General features: G+C 44.5%; 1 protein-coding gene across 5 annotated transcripts in view; it reads left to right on the forward strand.

Annotated features, from left to right (window-relative positions):
• The first annotated feature begins 2,609 nt into the window (after nt 1–2,609).
• Nucleotides 2,610–20,212, forward strand: part of GOSR2 (golgi SNAP receptor complex member 2) — a 40,049-nt gene continuing 22,446 nt past the window's right edge. Inside the window, exons 1-6 of one of the 5 annotated variants that reach the window (XM_036836701.1) lie at nt 2,657–2,706; nt 3,774–3,778; nt 11,474–11,538; nt 13,164–13,272; nt 14,281–14,413; nt 16,900–17,040. In XM_036836701.1, coding sequence (XP_036692596.1) covers nt 11,499–11,538; nt 13,164–13,272; nt 14,281–14,413; nt 16,900–17,040 — 423 coding nt within the window. In that variant the 5' untranslated portion in view covers nt 2,657–2,706; nt 3,774–3,778; nt 11,474–11,498. Of the gene's footprint in view, nt 2,707–2,740; nt 2,870–3,773; nt 3,779–11,473; nt 11,539–13,163; nt 13,273–14,280; nt 14,414–16,899; nt 17,041–20,212 lie in introns of those variants that run through there. The other 4 variants (XM_036836697.1, XR_005017776.1, XM_036836698.1 and 1 more) reach the window with 4 other exon arrangements.

The following is a 20,212-nucleotide window of genomic DNA, read 5'->3' on the forward strand; positions in this document are numbered from 1 at the left end:
GAATTAAGTTCCTCAAATTGGACACATCAAAAATACTCTTCAGGGACTTCCCTGGTGGCGCAGTGGTTGAGAGTCTACCTGCCAATGTGGGGGACATGGGTTCGAGCCCTGGTCCGGGAGGATCCCACATGCCGCGGAGCGGCTGGGCCTGTGTGCCACGGCTACTGAGCCTGTGCTCTGGAGCCCGCGAGCCACAGCTGCTGAGCCCGCGTGCCACGGCTGCTGAAGCCTGCCTGCCTGGAGCCCGTGTTCCGCAGCAGGAGAGGCCAACGCAATGAGAGGCCTGTGCACCACAGCGAGGAGTAGCCCCCACTCGCCACAACTAGAGAAAGCCTGTGTGCAGCAACGAAGACCCAATGTAGCCAAAAATAAAAATAAATTAATTAAAAAAAATACTCTTCAGAGTATTGAAGTTTATCATACCACAAGGGGAAGAAACAGGTGGAATATGGATTAGTTTACCAAGCCCTGGAACAGTAGAACTTTGGGACACCTCTTAAAGTTCAGATAAAAGGAGAAGGCATAAGTCATCAAATTGATTTTCCTGAAATCACTGGAAACTTGATTCCATTACCCAAGGCTCAAAGCCCTCCAGATGTTCCACAAGGTGGAGGCAAAGCATCTTTCCTGTTTGTGTATATTCCTCTACTGCAGAAACCCTCTGCTCTAGCCAAGAGGAACCACACAGACTGCCTGGGACTACCTACAGCTTCTGAAAATTTCTCTCTCTGCTTGCCAAGAACTCCCTGTGCCTGCATCTCCATACGTCTTAATCCTTCTTGTACTTCAAGGTTTAGCTGAAATCTCATCTCTTCTGGAAAGCCTTCCTTCATCACCAAATTGAAAGGGATCCCTTCCTTCCCTACGTTATGACAGAAACTAATTGTCTTTACTACTCATTACACATTCATACATTGTCTTGCACTGTTACCTTTTCCTAATCCCTGTACCTTGTCTCCCTAACTCGCTAATAAGCTTTTTGAGGTCAGATATCTATTGCTGCAAAATGAACTACCCCAAAATTTAGTGGCTTAAAATATCACCCACCTCACTATATCTCTTGATTTCCTGGGCAGGATTCAGGCACAGTCTCAGTTGGGCAATTCTTTTGCTCCATGTGAAGTCTACAGAGGTCACTTGGTGGGAGTCAGCTGACGGATAGACTAGTATTGAGGGTACAAGATGGCTTCACTTACAAGTCTGGTGCTTGGCTGGAAGAGTGGGCTCAGCTGGGCATGTTGACTAGAACACATATAGACATGGCCTTTCCAGCATGATGGCTTCAAGGTAGTCAAACTTCTTCCAAGGTGGCTCAGGATCACCAGAGTGAGTGCTCCTTTAGAGGGCTGAGTAGAAGCTGCAAGGCTTCTTATGACTTGGCCTTGGAAATCCTAGAATTTCACTTTTGCTACATTCTGTTGCTCAAGCAAGGCACTAAGGCCAGCTCAGATTAAAAAAGAATGGAATTAGACTCCACCTTTTAATCGGAACAGTAGCAAAGAATACGAAACCATCTTTATTCTACCACACAAGATTGTCCTAAGACCTAGGCAAGCAAAGTCCCTGGCCCAGGTCCCAGGCCTCAGGGTGTCCCATGCTCTGGAGTGCTATTTTAAATTTTTTCTAAGTCCTCCTTAAGTGGCTGGGATCATTCTAGTCTGTTTCTCTAGGGCTGTGTCTTACTTGTATTCCTCCTCCCCCCAGTATCTGTGCCTGGTAATAGTAGGTACTCATTAATAAATATTAGAATAAGTGTGAAAATAATGTTAGGGAAAGAAGGTACATGGGTGGACAGTCCCTTGGGGCACAAAACTGGGTGGGATCCAGGATACAGGAAAATAGAAGCATCAACTTGTCAAAGGAAGAGGAACATCTCCTCCCTTGGGAGGAACAGTAGATAAGCCTGGGAGGATGAAAACGGATTAGGTCTACGTGGAGAGGCCGAAGTGTCCAAATCCTTCAAGTCCTAACTCAAATGCCACCTCCTACATTGTCTTTCCTGAATCTCTCACCGGAGCCGGCTCCAGCTCGCTCAACCTCTTCAGACTTTCTACCTTGTAGATGTTTATTTGTACACACATCTTATTTCCTTTCCTATACCAAGACCTCTTTGAGGGCAAGAAGAACCCGTTTCCCCCACAGCACATGTGATACATGGTAACCACTCATTCACTCTGGGTTTATTAGATGGATAAATGGGGTGGGGGACAAGACAAGAGATGCCTGCACCAGAGACTCCAGCGAAGAGCGAAATCTTCAGACCCACAACTAAACAGTTTGAGGCGAAGCCAAGCAGGAATCCTCCCAGACTTCCTCCCGCAAAGATGAACTGCTGTCCTCTGGCCTCCAAACTTGCTCTGAGGACCCCACGTCGTACCTTGCGACTGCCCTTACCAATGCCTGACTCAATACTGGAGACAGCCTCCGGCCAAAACCTATACTTCCTCGTCCCCCATCTGAGGCAGATGCTCTGACTACACTTAGCCTTCTTCTCCAGGCCCCTCTACTCTTTTCCCTTCTCCTTTCTCGCAGTCACCACCAGTAGGGCGTGCGTTGGGGCAGCCCTAGCCGGCAGGGAAGGGAGGGTCCAGCGACCGGAAGCCGGAGCCGGAAGCGGAAGGGGGCTGTGAGGACGTGTTCTGTGGAAGCCGACGCGGGACCCGGCGGGGCCGGCGACATGGAGCCGCTGTACCAGCAAACGCACAAGTGAGGGACGAGTCGGGCAGGGGCTGGGGCAAAGCCAGGCTGGGCGAAGCCTGCCCCCGGCCTGGGGCCTCGGGCGTCCGCCAGTATGGAGGCCGAGTCCTTCCGCCCGGGCGCTGCAGGGGGGAGCAGCTCGGAAGTGCTCAGTCTTTGACGGGATGCCCAGGTAGCGGCGGCCGGAGGGTCCGACCTGGTGCCCGAGGACTTTGGGCCGAATGCCTCCGGGGATCTTGGAGGCCATGACTGCCCGCTGGGTAGACTAGGTGAAGGGAAAGTCGCACTTTGTCCAGCACCTGCCAACTCTATGGTCCGATTTGGTAGAGCTGGTGGGGACTCAGGGCCCCGGCACAGAGGAGTTTACTGGTTAGTTGGAGAGTCAGGACGTGTACGAAAAAAGGTGTAACGTGTGGCACAATGAGGTGGAAGGTAAATGAGCAGTACCAACAGGATCTCCTTAAGTAATTTAGAAGGATCCATCACTGGGATAAGGTCGTCAGAAAAAGTTTAATTAATAGCTCACAGCTCCTAAATGATGTTAGTCCCTAGTCTTTATTGACTCAAAACTTGTTGCTTCTACACTGTGATTTTTTTTCTTTTATTCTGATTTTGGTTTATACTAAAGACCGTATTTTTATGATACAAAGAAATTGCTCAGATAGCATTCAGTATTATTACGGTACTTGCTATTCATATCTGGTTACAGGTCACCTTTAAGGAAATTGAGTTTTGGTTTAGCTTCTCATAACTTAAATTCCTTGGTAGTGTCCTTTATTCATATTGTCCTGCATTTTTGGAACTTGCTGAAATGTGTAATTGAATATGAAAATAAGATCATACCTATCATATTTGGGGGGATGATTTATCTTTTATGATTTATCTTTTATTGTGGTCAAACATGCATAACATGAAAATTTACCATTTTAAAGTTAACCATTTAATTTTTAATTGTTACCAGTATCATTTAGTTTTCCATTTAAAATTATAATCATTTCTTTTTTTATATTTTATTTATTTATGTATGTGTGTATGGCTGCGTTGGGTCCTCATTGCTGCACGCGGGCTTTCTCTAGTTGCGGTGAGTGGGGGCTACTCTTCGTTGTGGTGTGCGGGCTTCTCCTTGCGGTGGCTTCTTTTTGTTGCAGAGCTCGGGCTTTAGGTGCGCGGGCTTCAGTAGTTGTGGCACACGGGCTCAGTAGTTGTGGCTCGGGGGCTCTAGAGCGCAGGCTCAGTAGTTGTGGCACGTGGGCTTAGTTGCTCCGCAGCATGTGGGATCTTCCCCAACCAAGGCTCAAACCCATGTCCCCTGCATTGGCAGGCAGATTCTTAACCACTGCGCCACCAGGGAAGTCCCTATAATCATTTCTAAGTGTACAGTTCAGTGACATCAAGTACATTCACAGTGTCGTGTAACCATCAACATTATCCATTTCAAGAACTTTTTCATTATCCCAATCAGAAACTCATGTACCCATTAAGCAGTACCTCCCCATTCTTCCCCAAGTCCCTGGTAACCTGTTCTGCTTTCTGTTTCTGAATTTGCTGATTCTATATATCTTATATAAGTCGAATAATATATTTGTCCTTTTGTGTCTGGCTTATTTCACTTAGCATAATGTTTCCAAGGTTCATATATGTCATAGCGTGTATCAGAACATCGTTCCTTTTTATGGCTAAATAATATTCTTTTGTGGATACACACACACGCACACACACACACCACGTTTCATTATCCATTTATCTATTGATGGACACTTGGGTTGTTTCCACCTTCTGGCTGTTGTGAATAATACTGCTGAGAACATTGGTGTACAAATATCTGTTTGAGTCTCTGTTTTCAATTTTTTTGGAGTGTATGCCTATATCTATCCTATTCTAACAACTTCCAAATTTATGCTGTAGTTTTGTGCTGATGAAAACACTTAAAATCACACCTCCAGGGCCTGGGAAAGAAAGAAAATGGGGACCCACCTCTCTAATGAATTCACAACAAAAGCAATACTTTGGAGCATTAGAATAAGAGGAAGGTGATCCAATTATTGTTTCATTTTCTAAGTTTATGTTTCATTTTCATTTATGTTTCATTAAGTTACTCTTTCATTTTCTACTTTTCTTTCTTTTTAGTTTATTGATTATGTGTTTGGTTTGGGTGGGTGAAAATGTAGAGCCTACTTTGTAATAGTATTGAAATGACAGAATTGGTCTTACACTGGGGAGCCCTATTCTCATATAATAATTATAGGAAGGAACTTTAAAAACTAGATCTGTGAGTCAGTTGGAAAAGGAATGAAACAGGAAATTATACTCATGTTACTAAGAAAGGGCAGATCTTTTACAATAATAAGGCTCAATGGACTGAGTAGTGCTTTGAAGTTGATCTGTGATGTACAGTCTCATCTGGTTAGTTAATTTGGTTAAAGGATGTTGCTAAGGAGGCCGTGACCCAGTTTATTTTTAAGAATAATTTTGTTCACAGAGTCTCAGACTACCTGTTATCATTGCAGCAGGTAGCTGATCACATAGTAGACTAGGAAGCTCAATTCTATGTGAACTTAGAGGAGCAGTACTCAACGGTGTCCCAAACAAGATTTGTGGAGTGTAGATGAACTACTTACCTCTGCAGGCCTCCAATGATTTACCCTCAAACTCTGGAGACCCTTAGAGTCTATAGCAGAGCTCGCCAACTTTTTCTGTCAAGAGCCAGATAGTAAATATTTCAGGCCTTACAGGCAGTACGGTCTCTGTAGCAGCTGTCCAACTCTGCTATTATAGTGGGCAAGCAGCTATAAGACAATATGTAAACAAATGAATGTGACTGTATTCCAATAAAACTTTATTACAAAAACAGACAAGGGGCAAGATCTGGCCAACCACTGCTAGGCCTTCTACTATGCAGTCGTTCATTCATTCAGCGAATATTTATTGAGCATCTGCTCTGTGTCAGGCACCATTCCCAGTGCTAACTGTACAGCCCTGCCCTCAGGGAGTTTACCTTGTTTCACGCTGCAGTATATTCTGATCTGCCTCCTTTCCCCTCAAGGACTGAACCAGGACTGGGGATTGTGGTTCTAGACCTCTTCACCTTGTTTTCCTCATCTGTAAAATGAAGGTTTTGGGCTGATTAAACTGTAAGTCTCCTTTCAGCTCCATAATACTGGTGATTGGGTGTCTTTAAAAGGAAACACACAGAATCCTGTGCGCATCAGCAGTTAACTTTTGCAATTGCAGAAATTAATGATTGCAGCTGAATTGACACAACAGTAACTGAATGTATTAATTTCACTGGAACTTTGAACCCAATTTGTAGTTATCTCTTGCCACGTCCCTGAAAGTACATTGAAATTAGATCAACATTTTAAAGTGTGTATCTTGAAAACGCCTGAACTACCTGAACAATGAATGAAAAGAAAAAAAGATGAAAAACAGGTTAAACATTTTGCACTTAAATAATACTGTGTTAGGATGAACTTTATAGAGGAGCTAATAGCCAGGCTTCTATTTTTGAGATCCCAGTGCTTGGAAAGGTGCCCATATTTGTCCAGGATCATTCAGTGCCCTGGACCTTATTATCACTAGAGATTCTGATTCAATAGGTTTGGAGCACAAGAAGCTCTATTTTTAACAAGCTCTCCAGGTGATTTTGATGAACAGCTGGGTTTAAAGACTGCTACCTTATCTCAAAACCAGCTTTTCCTTTTTTTGATTTTCCCTTCTGATGAGAGGCTAAATATAGTAGAGGCAAAGTGGGTGAGTGAAAATGCCCAGATGGTTCCCACTACTTTTAAGCAAAGCTAAGTAAAAACAACAAACTTCTGTATGGGTTACACAGCAGTTTCGTATTGCATTTGGATCTACACTTTAAATAATTATGATTATCAGTACCCCGTTTTACAGTTGAGAACACCGAGGCACCAAGGAATTAAGTGACTTGTTCAGTGTCCCTCAGCTACTGCACAGTGGCACTAGAACTTCAACTCAGATCTTTTAACTCCAAAACCCTGTTTCCTGCTCAGGTTGGTCAGAGGCAGCATGGTTACAAAGTGGATGTATATGATGGGGCTGGGGTAGTTCCATGGACTTTTAAAAAACAATTCTGTTTTAAAGTTCTTCCTAGATCTTCGACAGACTGTTTTTTTTTTTTTTTAATCAGCAACAGTGACCCTTGCTTATTTGCTACTAGGTCTCTGCTTGGTTATGTCTTCACCCAAGCCCACCATGGACCCCATGCTAGGCAGGGCTAGGACTTCTGATTTCTAGTGTCCACACCCCCAAGTCATGCTTGTGTAGCAGCTGTTCCGTATTGGCTTCAAATGTGTGTCCGAATTCCCAGTTCAGTATAAAACAGATCTGCCGCTCGGCACAGCAGTTCCCACCATGCCATTCATGCTTGCTTTGTTGTTTTGCATTTATTTCCTCTCTGGCATGACATGTAGAGATTGTATCGCTTTATTGGCTCTAACTTTTTCAGTTCATTCAAAGCAAATAGAGATTGGATGGAAAAAGTCAGTAACGTTTCCCTGCAATTTAAAGTTTATCCATTGTAGCTTAGAAAACAGTGAAAGCCAGCTGAAGAGTGGTTATAGGGTTTTGTGGGTATGGGCATCATCTCTCCTGCTGTCATCATAGAATTTCAGAATTGAAAGTGACTGGCAAGATCTTCCATTCCAACTCACTTTGGTCGGGAAGACCCTTTATAAAACTCAAGGTAGTTCATGTACTCTGTGTTTAAACATGCTGGAGCTCTTCTTTTTTCCCTCTTCTTGAAGAGAAAGTTTGTAATTGTTCTCATTTTTCCCGGGGTTGAGCTGAAATCTGTCATCTTGAAATTTGCACCTTTTGGTTCTGGGTCTCCCTTAAGGAGCAGCAACAGAGAACAAGCCCACTCCTCTTTTCTGTATGTCATCTCCAGATACTTGAAGAGCCCCAGCTGCCCCATTTTAGTTTAGTTTTTTCTTTTCTTTTCTCAGAGGATCATTATCACTAGCTCTTTTGACCATTCCTCTTCATAACTTGACTTCTAAACTCTTTTCCAGCCGTCCTGTTCATCTTCCATTGGGAGAAACCTTTAATTGGTAGGGTTCCTTTAGCAGATGGCTCCCAAAGTTGAATGCCATTCTATATTGTGCATTTGACTTTTTTTTTTAACCTCAAGTCAAAATGTGTGGGTTTTTTTTAAACATCTTTATTGGAGTATAATTGCTTTACAGTGATGTGTTAGTTTCTGCTTTATAACAAAGTGAATCAGCTATACATATATATATATCTCCCCATATCTCCTCCCTCTTGCATCTCCCTCCCACCCTCCCTATCCCACCCCTCTAGGTGGTCACAAAGCACCGAGCTGATCTCCCTGTGTTATGCTGCTGCTTCCCACTAGCTATCTGTTTTACACAAAATGTGTTTTATCCCTGACAAATTCATCTTACTACTTTAGCCTAAATGAAAAATGTTAATATATGTTTTGTGGTACAATATCCTAAGCACTCACTAGAGCACAGAATCATGTGCAAATTTCATAATCAAACGTTGATTTTTTAAAAAAATATTTATTTATTTATTTATTTATTTATTTTTGGCCGTGTTGGGTCTTCGTTTCTGTGCGAGGGCTTTCTCTAGTTGCGGCGAGCGGGGGCCACTCTTCATCGCGGTGCGCGGGCCTCTCACTGTCGTGGCCTCTCTTGTTGCGGAGCACAGGCTCCAGACGCGCAGGCTCAGTAGCTGTGGCTCACGGGCCCAGCTGCTCCACAGCATGTGGGATCCTCCCAGACCAGGGCCCGAACCCGCGTCCCCTGCATTGGCAGGCAGACTCTCAACCACTGCGCCACCAGGGAAGCCCTCAAACGTTGATTTTTAAAAAACACTGAGCAAAACACAGAGCCAAAGGCAGTCCTTTGGTGGAACCTGGAAGTCTTCCCAGGATCCCTTGGGGACCATGGTTTTGCCTGCCATGAGTCCCTCATCCTTAAAGTTTAAAATACTTGTCAATCTAATGGGAGAAATATGATGTCATTATTTATTATTTTTTTAAATAAATTTATTTATTTTGTTTATTTTTGGTGGCGTTGGGTCTTTGTTGCTGTGCGCGGGCTTTTCTCTAGTTGCGCGAGGGCTACTCTTCGTTGCGGTGCGTGGGTTTCTCATTGCAGTGGCTTCTCTTGTTGCAGAGCGTGGGCTTCAGTAGTTGTGGCACACGGGCTTAGTTGCTCTGTGGCATGTGGGATCTTCCTGGACCAGGGCTCGAACCCGTGTCCCCCGCATTGGCAGGCGGATTCTTAACCACTGCACCACCATGATGTCATTGTTTTTAATTTGCATTTTCCTGATTACTAGAAGAGTGTCTCTTCATATATTTATTGGCCATTTGGGTTTCCTTTTCTGTCAGTTGCCCTTTGCCCATTTTAAAAATTGCTTTGTTTGACTTTTCCTATTGATTTGTAGCAGTTCCTTATACATTCTGAATACTATTCCCTTGTTATCTGCTGCAGGTATCTTCCAGTCTCTGCCTGTCTTTTTTTTTTTTTTGTAAATTGTGCCTTTGGTGTAAAAAGGTTTTTGTTTTAATGTAGCCAAATCTATCAGTCTTTTCTTTTGTGGTTTGTGGTGTTTTGGGGGTAGTTTTGGTTTTTGTCTTGTTTAGGAAATCCTTCTTTAACCTGAAGTCATAATATGCACGCCTATATTTTCTTCAGAAAGTTCTAAAGCCTCACTTTTTACATTTAGGCTTTAAACCATCTTGAGTTTATCTCTGTGTACTGTTACGTGAGGTGTCTTTTTTCCATATGGATAACGAGCTGAGCCATCAGCACTTATTGTAGTCCGTTCTTGTCCCACTGCCGTTAGAAATTCACCTCACTGCCCACATCCAGGCCTTCAGGGAAGTCCTAGTTCTCTTTTCCATCTCAGCATTGCCATCCAGTCCTCTCTGGCTGTTTTCACGGTGGCCCTGATCCAGATGTTGGTTTCTTCAAGCTGCCTTTCTACATCTGCCTCCATATCTCCACGTGCCTCCATTCTGAAGCATCCGGACCTGCCTTCCTGAAGTAGCAGGCTCTAGGAGTGATTTCCTGCTGCCTCTCAGGACCATGGGTCTTGCCCAGGAGCGCTCTGAGAGTCGTTAGAGAGCTGCTCTTGCTTCTGGGGCCATGGGTCATGTTTAGAGGCCACGGGGACACCCTGGAAAAGACTAGAGGCAAGTTCAAATGAAATTTGGGCTCCTGGCTCGCATTGGTAAATTCGGGGTCACAGTTTGTGGTGCTCATGGTGGAGGATGGTTGCCGACCTTTCCCTCAAGGGTTGGTGATGATGGAAGAGCTCACAGGCCCCTCTCATGTGGCTCTCACGTGGGGAGACCAGAAGCACCAGGAGGCGGTTGTTGGGGTAGGATAAACAGTATCCCCAGGACTGATCACAGAGGACGGCTCGGAAGGGCTCAGCGGGTAGGTGACCTTGCCCAATCCCCAGGGAGCCTCCAAAAGATGCTCTGGGGCCTGATGTCCGGGACCATGCCAGAGGTTCTGGGTGCAGTGTTGGCGTTTCCAAATGAGATGGCAGTCGCCTCGTATTGCCAGGGAAAGATGTTGACCAAACAGGAGATCTGTATCTTTCAGGGCCTTCCTCTGATGGTTTCCTCCAACTAATCACCTCATCCCCTTCTCCCCTCTGACCCCAACCCTCAGGCAGGCCAGCCTGCTGGTAACCCACGTGACGTGCCTTGCAGGCCTTTTTTAAATTTATTTATTTATTTTTATTTTTATTTTTTTTATTAATTTATTTATTTATGGCTGTGTTGGGTCTTCGTTTCTGTGCTAAGGCTTTCTCTAGTTGCAGCAAGTGGGGGCCACTCTTCATCACGGTGCGCGGGCCTCTCACTATCGCGGCCTCTCTTGTTGCGGAGCACAGGCTCCAGACGCGCAGGCTCAGCAATTGTGGCTCACGGGCCCAGTTGCTCCGCGGCATGTGGGATCCCCCCAGACCAGGGCTCGAACCCGTGTCCCCTGCATTGGCAGGCAGATTCTCAACCACTGCGCCACCAGGGAAGCCCTTGCAGGCCTTTTTGCACGTCTTTTTCTCCACATCTTCCTTCACCAAATCATGTCTGTCTTCTTCAAAATGATGTTGAGAACTCCCTTCACCCACAAAGCTTTCCCCAGCTCACTCTTCTGTTCATTGCCTTTGCTTAGCACTGCTGCCCATAGCTCCTCAGCTTTCTTTTTGTTTACACTTCTGTGTGTTCGTGTTCTCTTAAATCTTCTTGGGACTTTACATGTCTATCTGGCCTGTCCTTCCTAATTACACTGTTTCTCAAGGACAAGGATTATATCTCTCTTGCCCTTTGACTCTCCCTAGTACAGACCAGTGCTCAGCACATTGGGTCAAAGAACAGAGAGTAGGATTGGCTGGGTCCAGATCGAGGTTTATCACTTGGTGTGTGACCTTGAACAAGTTACATAACCTTTCTGGGCTTCGGTTGTCTTATTTACAAAATGAGGATGATAATAGTACTTTCCTCATAGGGTTACTGACTTTGCAGAACGTCTCAGATGCAGTAAGCACTCACTAGATGCTGCCTGTCAGTATTATTATTAATATTAATGTTAAAATATTAGAAACCGTGCCAAAACATGTGACCTGAAGTGCCACATACAAATTTTACAGTTCAGCGATACTGTCAATTTAAATCAGTTAGATGTTGGCATTAGAAAAATTGTCTTTCCTGACCGAAGCGCTGTTGATTACTCCTGTCTCACTCATTTCCTCCCTCTTCCTTTGATAGGCAGGTCCACGAGATCCAGTCTCACATGGGACGCCTGGAGACAGCCGACAAGCAGTCTCTGCACTGTGAGTAATTAACTATGGAGACCAGAGTCCTTTCTCTGATGACACGGTGCTAATGGGCTGGGTTTCCTGACTGCGTTTCTGCCTCAGGGGCTTAATGATTCAGCGTGGAATGAGTTCTGTTGTTAGGGTGGACAGAAAAACCCTATGGCAAAGTCACTGATTTCCCTGATTGTGCCCTTTGGAATCCCACAAGTCTTATCCCCCATTACCCCTCCACTCAACCTGACATGGCCCTATGGGAATGGAAGTCCTTTCCTCCATCTGTCTTAATCTCATTACCTAGTCCGTAGAGGAATGTGGTCCATAAAAATTCAGAGATGTTTAACTGGAATTGGCCATTTCTTCTGAGCTGAGAACTGTGGCTTTTTAGGCGGATTATCAGAAACGACGAGCAGTATTAATTGGTTTAGTTCCCACACCGTGATTTCCTTTGAGAAGAGTGCTGCTTTCTGTGTTTTCGTTTCTTCTCTGTTGTAAGAAAAGGTCATTTTTCTGAGTCGGTCACACAGGCATTGCTGATCCCCCACCCACTGCAGATGCGGTCCCCTCCTCTCACTCCTTGGCTGGCGCCGTGCCCGTTTCTCCTGTTTTCTCACGTCCGCTTTCTGCAGCTACAAAAGCACCTCTTCTCTTGGTCCTGTGCCCCACCTTGTTCTGAGCCGTGCTTGTTAGCTGTGGGCTACCCTAGGAAGGTGACATTTCTGTCTCTACTATCGTTTCTTTTTTGGGCAAGAGGCAATCTGGATGCCTTTTTCTGCACACAGTTTAGCTGCTTCTGTGCGTTGACTTTGTTTGCCTTCCCAGCAATCTCGTTGGTATATGATTAGAAATGGAAAAGTGGTCATTTTGACTGTTTATCGAGAAAGGGATAAGGTAAATGACTGTATTTATCATATCGTTACCTCTGTGGATTCTTTGCTGTTGATATTCGGTCTATTCTGGGGACTCCAACATCAGTCTGCCCATTCTTAAGGGAACTCTTCCCTATGTTTCACATACTAAATCTTTCCCTTTGCGCTTTTTTTTTTTTTTTAACCTCATTATGTTCTGTAGGGAGTTCAGTTGGCAGTCTTTCTACTAGATATTTATAACCCATATCTGAAAATAATCTCAAATGAAAAGAGGCCTCAATTTGTATCAGAAAATACTACATTTTGCTTAAAATATTTATTTGGACAATCTTTAAATGTTCATTTTATTTTCTAAAGGCAGGAAATTTATTTCTACAGATTTATCTTCAGCTTTTAAAAAAATTGGCATTGTTATGGCATTAACAGCTATATATATATATATATTTTTTTTGAAACAACGTTTACAGTCACTTAGTATAATTTGAATTTTTTCCCCATCATCATTAGTGTATGCATTTTTCTCCTTTTGAAATACATATTTTTTAGTTCATTTGATATAGAAAAAAGATATGTTTGATTTATTCCAATTTAAGTTCACTATTATTATTATTATTCCAGCAATTATTCTTTGACTTTGTTTGCCTTCCCAGCAATCTCATTGGTATACGATTAGAAATGGAAAAGAGGTCATTTTGACTGTTTATCGAAAGGGATAAGGTAAATGACTGTATTTATTATTTTTCCAGTAATTATTCTTTTTTCTCTTTTGTGCAGTAGTAGAAAACGAAATCCAAGCAAGCATAGACCAGATATTCAGCCATCTAGAGCGTCTGGAGATCTTGTCCAGCAAGGAGCCTCCTAACAAAAGACAGAATGCCAAACTGTGAGTACTCTGACACCCCAGGCCTATCACGGCAGGCCTTTCTCCCAGGGGAGGCCATCACATATTCTGAAAATCCCATTTATACATTGAAAAAAACTGAGACTATGCAAAGATAAAGTCCCATAAAGAACACAATTCTGTTTGAGTGATACCCCCTCGGAATAAAAAGCCTGTGTTGTACAACACAGGGAATAGAGCCAATGTTTTATGATAACTGTGAATGGAGTATAACCTTTAAAACTTGTGAATCACCATATTGTACACCTGTTTAACTTATATCATATTGTATATCAACTATACTTCAATTAAAAAAAAAAAAGGAATAAAAAGCCTGTCAGGTTAGTGGCTCAGAAGCCTCATGTCTCCTTTTCTCGTTGGTGTCATTTAGAAATTTTGCCCCCGGTACTGTTTTTCTGACCAGACCCATGGCCACTTGAAACCTGATGCTACCGGGGAGTTTCACTCTGCTCTTTGGTTCCCGCTACATTCTTGAGTTGAAATATCTTGCTCTTAATCACTCCAATCAGTGTATTTATAATGAAATACTGATCTAATGTTTGATATACCCCCATGAAATTAAAGTGAAACCACCCTCACCATCTCTACCCCAACCCCTGCTCCCAAAAGTTTTATGAAACTTCATTGATGCTTTACTCCAAAAATGCCCTTGGGCTTCTTCCAGGAGAGCGATATAATCCCTGGAAGGTCAGGAAGAGGTCATCAAACCTGCTTCCTGTCACCTGTTCCCTGTCATGCATCCAGAATCAGAGACCAGCAGATATTTAAGTAAAGCTGCTGGAATCTCATGTGCTACCACCCTGCTCTAACCACAAGCTCTTTCTTTACTTTCAACATCATTGATCAAAATCAGATTATTTGAGGGGGGTGGATGGCATGGAGTGGTGTAGGGAGAGGTAAGGAAATGTCTTCTTTCCTGAAGGCAAAGCCTGGCTACCTCCAATCATGCTGCTCTTGACTCCTGGAATTTAATCTCTCTGTCAATTCTAGTCGTGTCGACCAGTTAAAGTATGATGTCCAGCACCTGCAGACTGCTCTCCAAAACTTCCAGCATCGGCGATACGCAAGGGAGCAGCAGGAACGACAGCGAGAAGAGCTTCTGTCCCGCACCTTCACCGCTAATGTAAGCCAGGCGCCTGGGTGGGATCTGCAGGAACTCGACAGCTTGTGGGAGCTGCAGCTCAGGGCTCTGAGCGGCGGTCTTTTAGGGGATGTCTGAAGCAGACTGATCGGACAGGAGGAGAGCAACCGGAAGTGACGGCAGACTTTGTGCGTTGCCACAGAGACTAGACCTAAGCAGGGAATCTTTCTCTGTCACAAAAACCTGAAGAGGAAGCAGTTAAATTGAGGGAACGAGCAGAGGTGAAAATTACCTGGTTTGACTGGTCCGATGCAGAGAGGTGGACGTTCACATGGTGGAAATGTTTTCCTGATCAGATCGAGACAGATGATTAGAACTTAGGCTATTTGCAGTGAGGGCAGCGTTTCAAAGCTGCCTTCAGGCAGTTGCCGTTGTGGGGGGGTTGTGGGGTGTGTGTGTGTGTGTGTGTGTGTGTGTTTCCAGTGTCAGATGCATTAAAATGTTTTTGCCCCTAGTCTGAGCGGCAGTTTGGAGGGATTTGTTAACAGATATTTCATTTTAGCGGGATTCCTTGACTCGAGCCTGTTTGAAAGTGGCCTGTTGGTTTGCATGTTTGATTTCTTAGAACACCCTTGTCCCTGTCCTTTGGTCTCAAGAGGATCATTTCCCACACATGGCTGTAGAACATACTGGCCTTTGTCGTGTCCTGCATAATGTATTCCACCAAATTAGGTGGGCCTTGTGGGGGGGGAGAGTTGTTTGTTTTGTTTGTTTTTACAGAGAGTTTCATTTTCTAAAGAGATTGTATTAGCTTTCTAAGCCTATCAGAATTCAGATCAGCTCCCACTTTGCAGATGTTTAACTCTCTTTGCTGTGTCCACACTTGGAGTAATGTCCCCAGGTGCTTCAGAATGTGCCTATGTAGTTTGGTTTCTCTAGCGCAAGCAGTCAGGTAACTGTGCTTAACACTTCAGAAGTTCAATGAACATGTGTTGGTGGTATAATGGTAAGCAGAGCCACCTTTCAAAAGAGTAGAGAACTGTACGACACACGAAAAGGTGGTGTATGGGCTTTTGCTAGCTGTGGCATTGGTTATTCCAGCCTTTTTAGGCCATGGATGATGGCTCAGAGTTATTTTGTTTCTTAACAGCCTAGTGTGATGCTGTGCGTACAGTGGGCCCTTAATAAAAACTGACCGAATGAACTTCTTCCTGGTCTGTCTACGATCGGGAGGTATAATACATTTTTCTGAGAGATAACAGCCCATCAGCTGTACCTTTTCAGATGGGAGGGTAAGAAGGATTTGTATATAAAAGGCATTCAATAAATATTTGTCAAATAAATGAAAAGAAGTCTCTAATTGATTCAAACACTGGAGTCTTGACCCACCGAGCATCAGCTTATGCAGACTGCTATTTAAGGTACCGAGAGTAAAGCGTGTTTAAATTTAAAACCATGACTCCTACCTTTGAGAAACTCCCGTGTTAGCAGGGTCGGGGGACGTATACCTGAATGAAAAATGATTGTGAACTTGAGCAGCCAAGAAAAGGTGCTTTAACCTCTTCATGATGATGGAAAGTGGTAAAAGTGGCACTGCTTGGCAGAAGAGTTTCTAATGGTCAGGAGGCGGGAGAGAAGACAGTGCTGTGGCTGGTCGTGCCCTGCTTCTGTGTCCTTCCCACTTGCTGTGTAAAAGTGGAGCCCTGGGATTGGTCTTGCTGTTTCTCCCTACAGGATGGTTAAGAGGGCAGGCTCTGCACCCAGCACTGGGATTCGTGCCCCGCTGGACGTCTTAACCAGCTCTGCGTACTCTTGAACAAGTCATTCCACCTCTCTGGGTTTCCGTTTCTTCATCTAAAACAGGGATAATATCATAACTACTGCATACGGGTAGAGTGAGGATTAAGTGAGCTTAGGGTAAAGAGCATGCACAGTGGAAAGCACTGGATCAGTATTAGTTTTTTCTGCCTTCATTTCTTTATAGACTTTTCTTCCCTGCTCCGGTGGATAGACCCATCCTGAACACCGTTAGGCCCTTAATAGAAAGCAGTCTCTTCTCTCCTTAGCCAGTCTGTCTAATTGGAGGGATAAGCTGTAGATAAAATAGCCGGAGGACAAAAGCAAACCTTTAACACTGCGCTGAGGGAAAGCCAAGTAAAGGAACATTTGGAATAAGCTAGGTTAACAAGGAGTCAGAGAAAGCCTTTAGGAGAAGCCCAGCAAGGTCTTAAAAGAATAGAGTTTTTCCTAAGCTGGGGGAATGATATGGAGGCAGGGATGAACAAGACTTGTGTGGTGGAACCCACTTGCAGAGTGATAAGTCTGAGAATTCCTTTTCCTCTGAGTGGACAGAGGCCACCCCAGATCTTTGCTTTTTCTTCTCTGTTAAGTTCCTCTGATTCTCGCACCATTACCTCTGGCTGTTTTTCCGGCTTGACCTTGGCCAAGAGGCAGAGTGGTCAGATGTGGTGGGACCCCAGGAGCTGACCAACAAGCAAAGTAATCAAGTGCCTGCGTTTCTTTCACAGGACTCTGACACCACCATACCAATGGATGAGCCACTGCAGTTTAACTCCTCCCTCCAGAAAATTCACCACGGCATGGATGACCTCATTGGAGGCGGGCACAGTATTCTGGCGGGACTGAGGGCCCAGAGACTGACCTTGAAGGTGGGGGCCCTTTTCAGGGACAGGGAGAAGGCCTTTTGTTTTGGCTTTATCCAAAAGTGTGGGACCTGCGTTTACCTTTTGATCGCATACCCCTAAATTGTGATACTGTGATAGTGAGACAGAGCCTTTGAGTTTGGGTTCCTTTCTGTTGGAATTGAATTATTATGAGTCCAAAAGGAGCCAAATTCCCTTTGCCAGTAGGTGTTTCTTGTGTTTGCAATGAAGCATAATGTGGCATCTCTTGGTATCCAGGTCTTTTTCCATTTCCTGAACTTAATGTAAAGTGACTGCTGCTATGAGAGGAAGCAATAATGGACTGGGAAATTCTGTTACAGAATCCGCTCTCACAAGAAGGAAGACGCAGCTGTACTTGGCCTCTCGCTCTCTCTCGGTTTTCCTGTGTGGCGCCGCACCCCCCCCCCCCACCGCCGCCCCCACCGGTGGACGGCCTTATAGCCGAGACCTCTGTACTGAGGTCTGAAAGGGGTCTTAGGGCTGAAGGGGGACTGAAGCAGCAACTGAAGGGGGTCTTAGGGCTGCCTTGGTTGACTAGCAGCGGGTGCCTTCCAGAGCACAGGCTGGTGATCCCCGGGGACTCTTCACTTGCTCTTTAGCAACAGGTATTCCTAGAAGCCCTGCCCCATTGGCTGAGACTCAAAGCCCCTGGGAGTGGTTTACAGAAACATTACACAGCCTCTGATGTCAGTCATGATGTTTCAGCCTCAGCCCTTTTCCTGTATCAACCCTGATGGATAATGGGGTGTGGGCTGTGTCTGTTATCAGGGTGTGGTCCCCTGTGAACGAAGCCCTCCCAGCCACTGAGCTGTGAGAAGCAGTCACTCGGAAGCGTGAGCTTTATCTTAGTTTTTGTTGGACCGCGTTGAGCCTGTCAGCTCCACGGGACTTCTGTACATTTCTGAGCAGCGCCTGCCACCTTTACCCGGAGAAGGTCAGGCGATTCTGAGCAGCGCCTGCCACCTTTACCCGGAGAAGGTCAGGCGAGCTGCGAGTGACACTTATCTCTTGCTGATGGCCGCAGTGCTTCAGATGGCCTGGGAGCGTGGTCTCCGACAGCTCCATGGGTGCCCCCCTTTCAGAACAGCCACCTGCAGTAATCTAAACTGATACATGACGGTTAATCCTCCCTTTCTTTAGAAAACTGCTGGCCTCCTTCCCATATCTCAGAAAAACAGTAAAACCCTTTTTAGGACGAGACTCACCATGTCACACTCAAGTTGACCCACTGGGGGTCAGAGCTTATTGTTAAAGCACATGTCAGCTTCCTCCCGAAGTCTGGTGTCACTGAGGAGTCCAAGCAACTTCTGCCCCAACACTGCCCCCAGAGGTGAAGCGCCGGGAAGCCTGGTGGGCAATCAGGGGCTGGAATGAGAGGTTCCTAATTCCGTTTCCTCTGCACACCTACTATACCTGTCTTTTGCCTCTTGGTTCCCTCCACCTGCCTCCTACCCCACTTCTGTCAGGGAAGTTTCTGCCCAAACCATTTGAAAGGAACATAGGAGGGAGCGTGAAGGAGCCGGGCCTTGATTTGGTGAAATTTGGGGTGGAAAATGAATAACATTTTTGAAATTTATGTTAATTTTCAAGTGATTTTCGAAGCTTGGTACTTGAACTTCATAGCGTGATGAAATAATCTGCTCTTTCAGAGCTAAGCGGAATCTTTAGTGACAGTCTAGTTTATACCATCATTGTTATGGGAAAAACATGTCTCTGGTCTCTGGCAGAGATAAAGTTTGACCTGAGAGATCTCACTCCATGAGGCTTGTATATCATTGTCTGGGCAGAATGTGGCTCTTGATCTCCTGTCCGTGATGCCTTGTGTTGTTCTCACCTCTCTTGCATCTTCTCTCAGTTGCTCATTACTGTGTTCACTTAAAAAATGGATGCAGGACATTAGGTTAGATGCCGTCATACAGATGCAGTTGGTGATGTGTGTAAGTTAAGTTGGGGTCTGCCCAGCTTTCATTTATATTTGTTACTTCATACGAAATTGAATGTGCTTAAAAATGAAAATTAGAAAGCAGAGAGGAAGGGTGGCCTGGGTGGTTTGGGCTGTTGGTTTAGGAATAAAATACCCTTTTGTTTTGGGTGGTGGGTGGTGACATTTATATAAGGAGTTTTAGGTCCTTGGGTTGGTGTCTGCCAGTTGTGTTTCTGTGGTTCCATCTTGCCCACTTCAAACTCTCTTATAAACGTGGACACAGACCCATACGTTGTACTCAGCAGAATCCCTGAGGTTTCTACTCTACAGAGTACACAGGCTGAGAGCAAGCATTTTAGAGCCAGGGAGCAGAGAGAAGTTTTTTGATGTTGCCTTTTTTTCAATATAAAATATTCTAATTTAAAACTTTTTTTATGGAGGTATAATGTGCATACAGTGAGGTATACAGATCTTATTTGTACAGATCATTGAATTTTGACAAATACATACATCCGTCTTTGTAACTCACACTGCTGTCAAGGCAGAGGCCGTTTTCACCACCCCTGAAAGATCCCTTGTGCCCTTTCCCAGTCAGTCTACCCCTGCTCCCTCCCCCCGCCCCAGGCAACCACTGTTCTAATTTATTTCACCATTTATTAGTTTTGACTGTTATTGAACTTAATGTAAATGTATTCACATTACGATTTTGTGTGTGACTTCTTCCTCTCAGGAATGTTTTCCAGGCTCATTCATATTGTTACATGGTGTAATCAGGTCCTTTTTATTGCCCAACAGTATCCCATTGTGCACAGAACATAAATTGTTAATCCATCCTCTGGTTGATATACACCTGGATTGTTTCCAGTTTGGGGACATTCTTCTGTTTTCTTCTAGAAGCTTTATTATAGTTTTAGCGTTTTTGTTTAATTCTACGAGCAAATTAATTTTTATGTATAATATGAATCAAAGGTCTTTTTTAACACATATATATTATATACAGACATATATGTACGTGTGTGTATATGATACATACACGTGATACTCATTATACAGCCATTTGTTCCAGCACATTTGTGGAAGACTTTCCTTTCCCCCTTGCTTTGCTCTGCAACCTTGACCAAAAGTCATTTGGCCATAGGAGCGTGATCTGTGTCTGGTGCTGCTGCTTCTTGTATGCTTTAGGCATGACCAAGAGACCGTCTGTTGGTAAAGCCCCATCTCATGATGACATTC

Source organism: Balaenoptera musculus, chromosome 20 (genome assembly GCF_009873245.2).
Source record: "Balaenoptera musculus isolate JJ_BM4_2016_0621 chromosome 20, mBalMus1.pri.v3, whole genome shotgun sequence".
Lineage (NCBI taxonomy): Eukaryota > Metazoa > Chordata > Mammalia > Artiodactyla > Balaenopteridae > Balaenoptera > Balaenoptera musculus.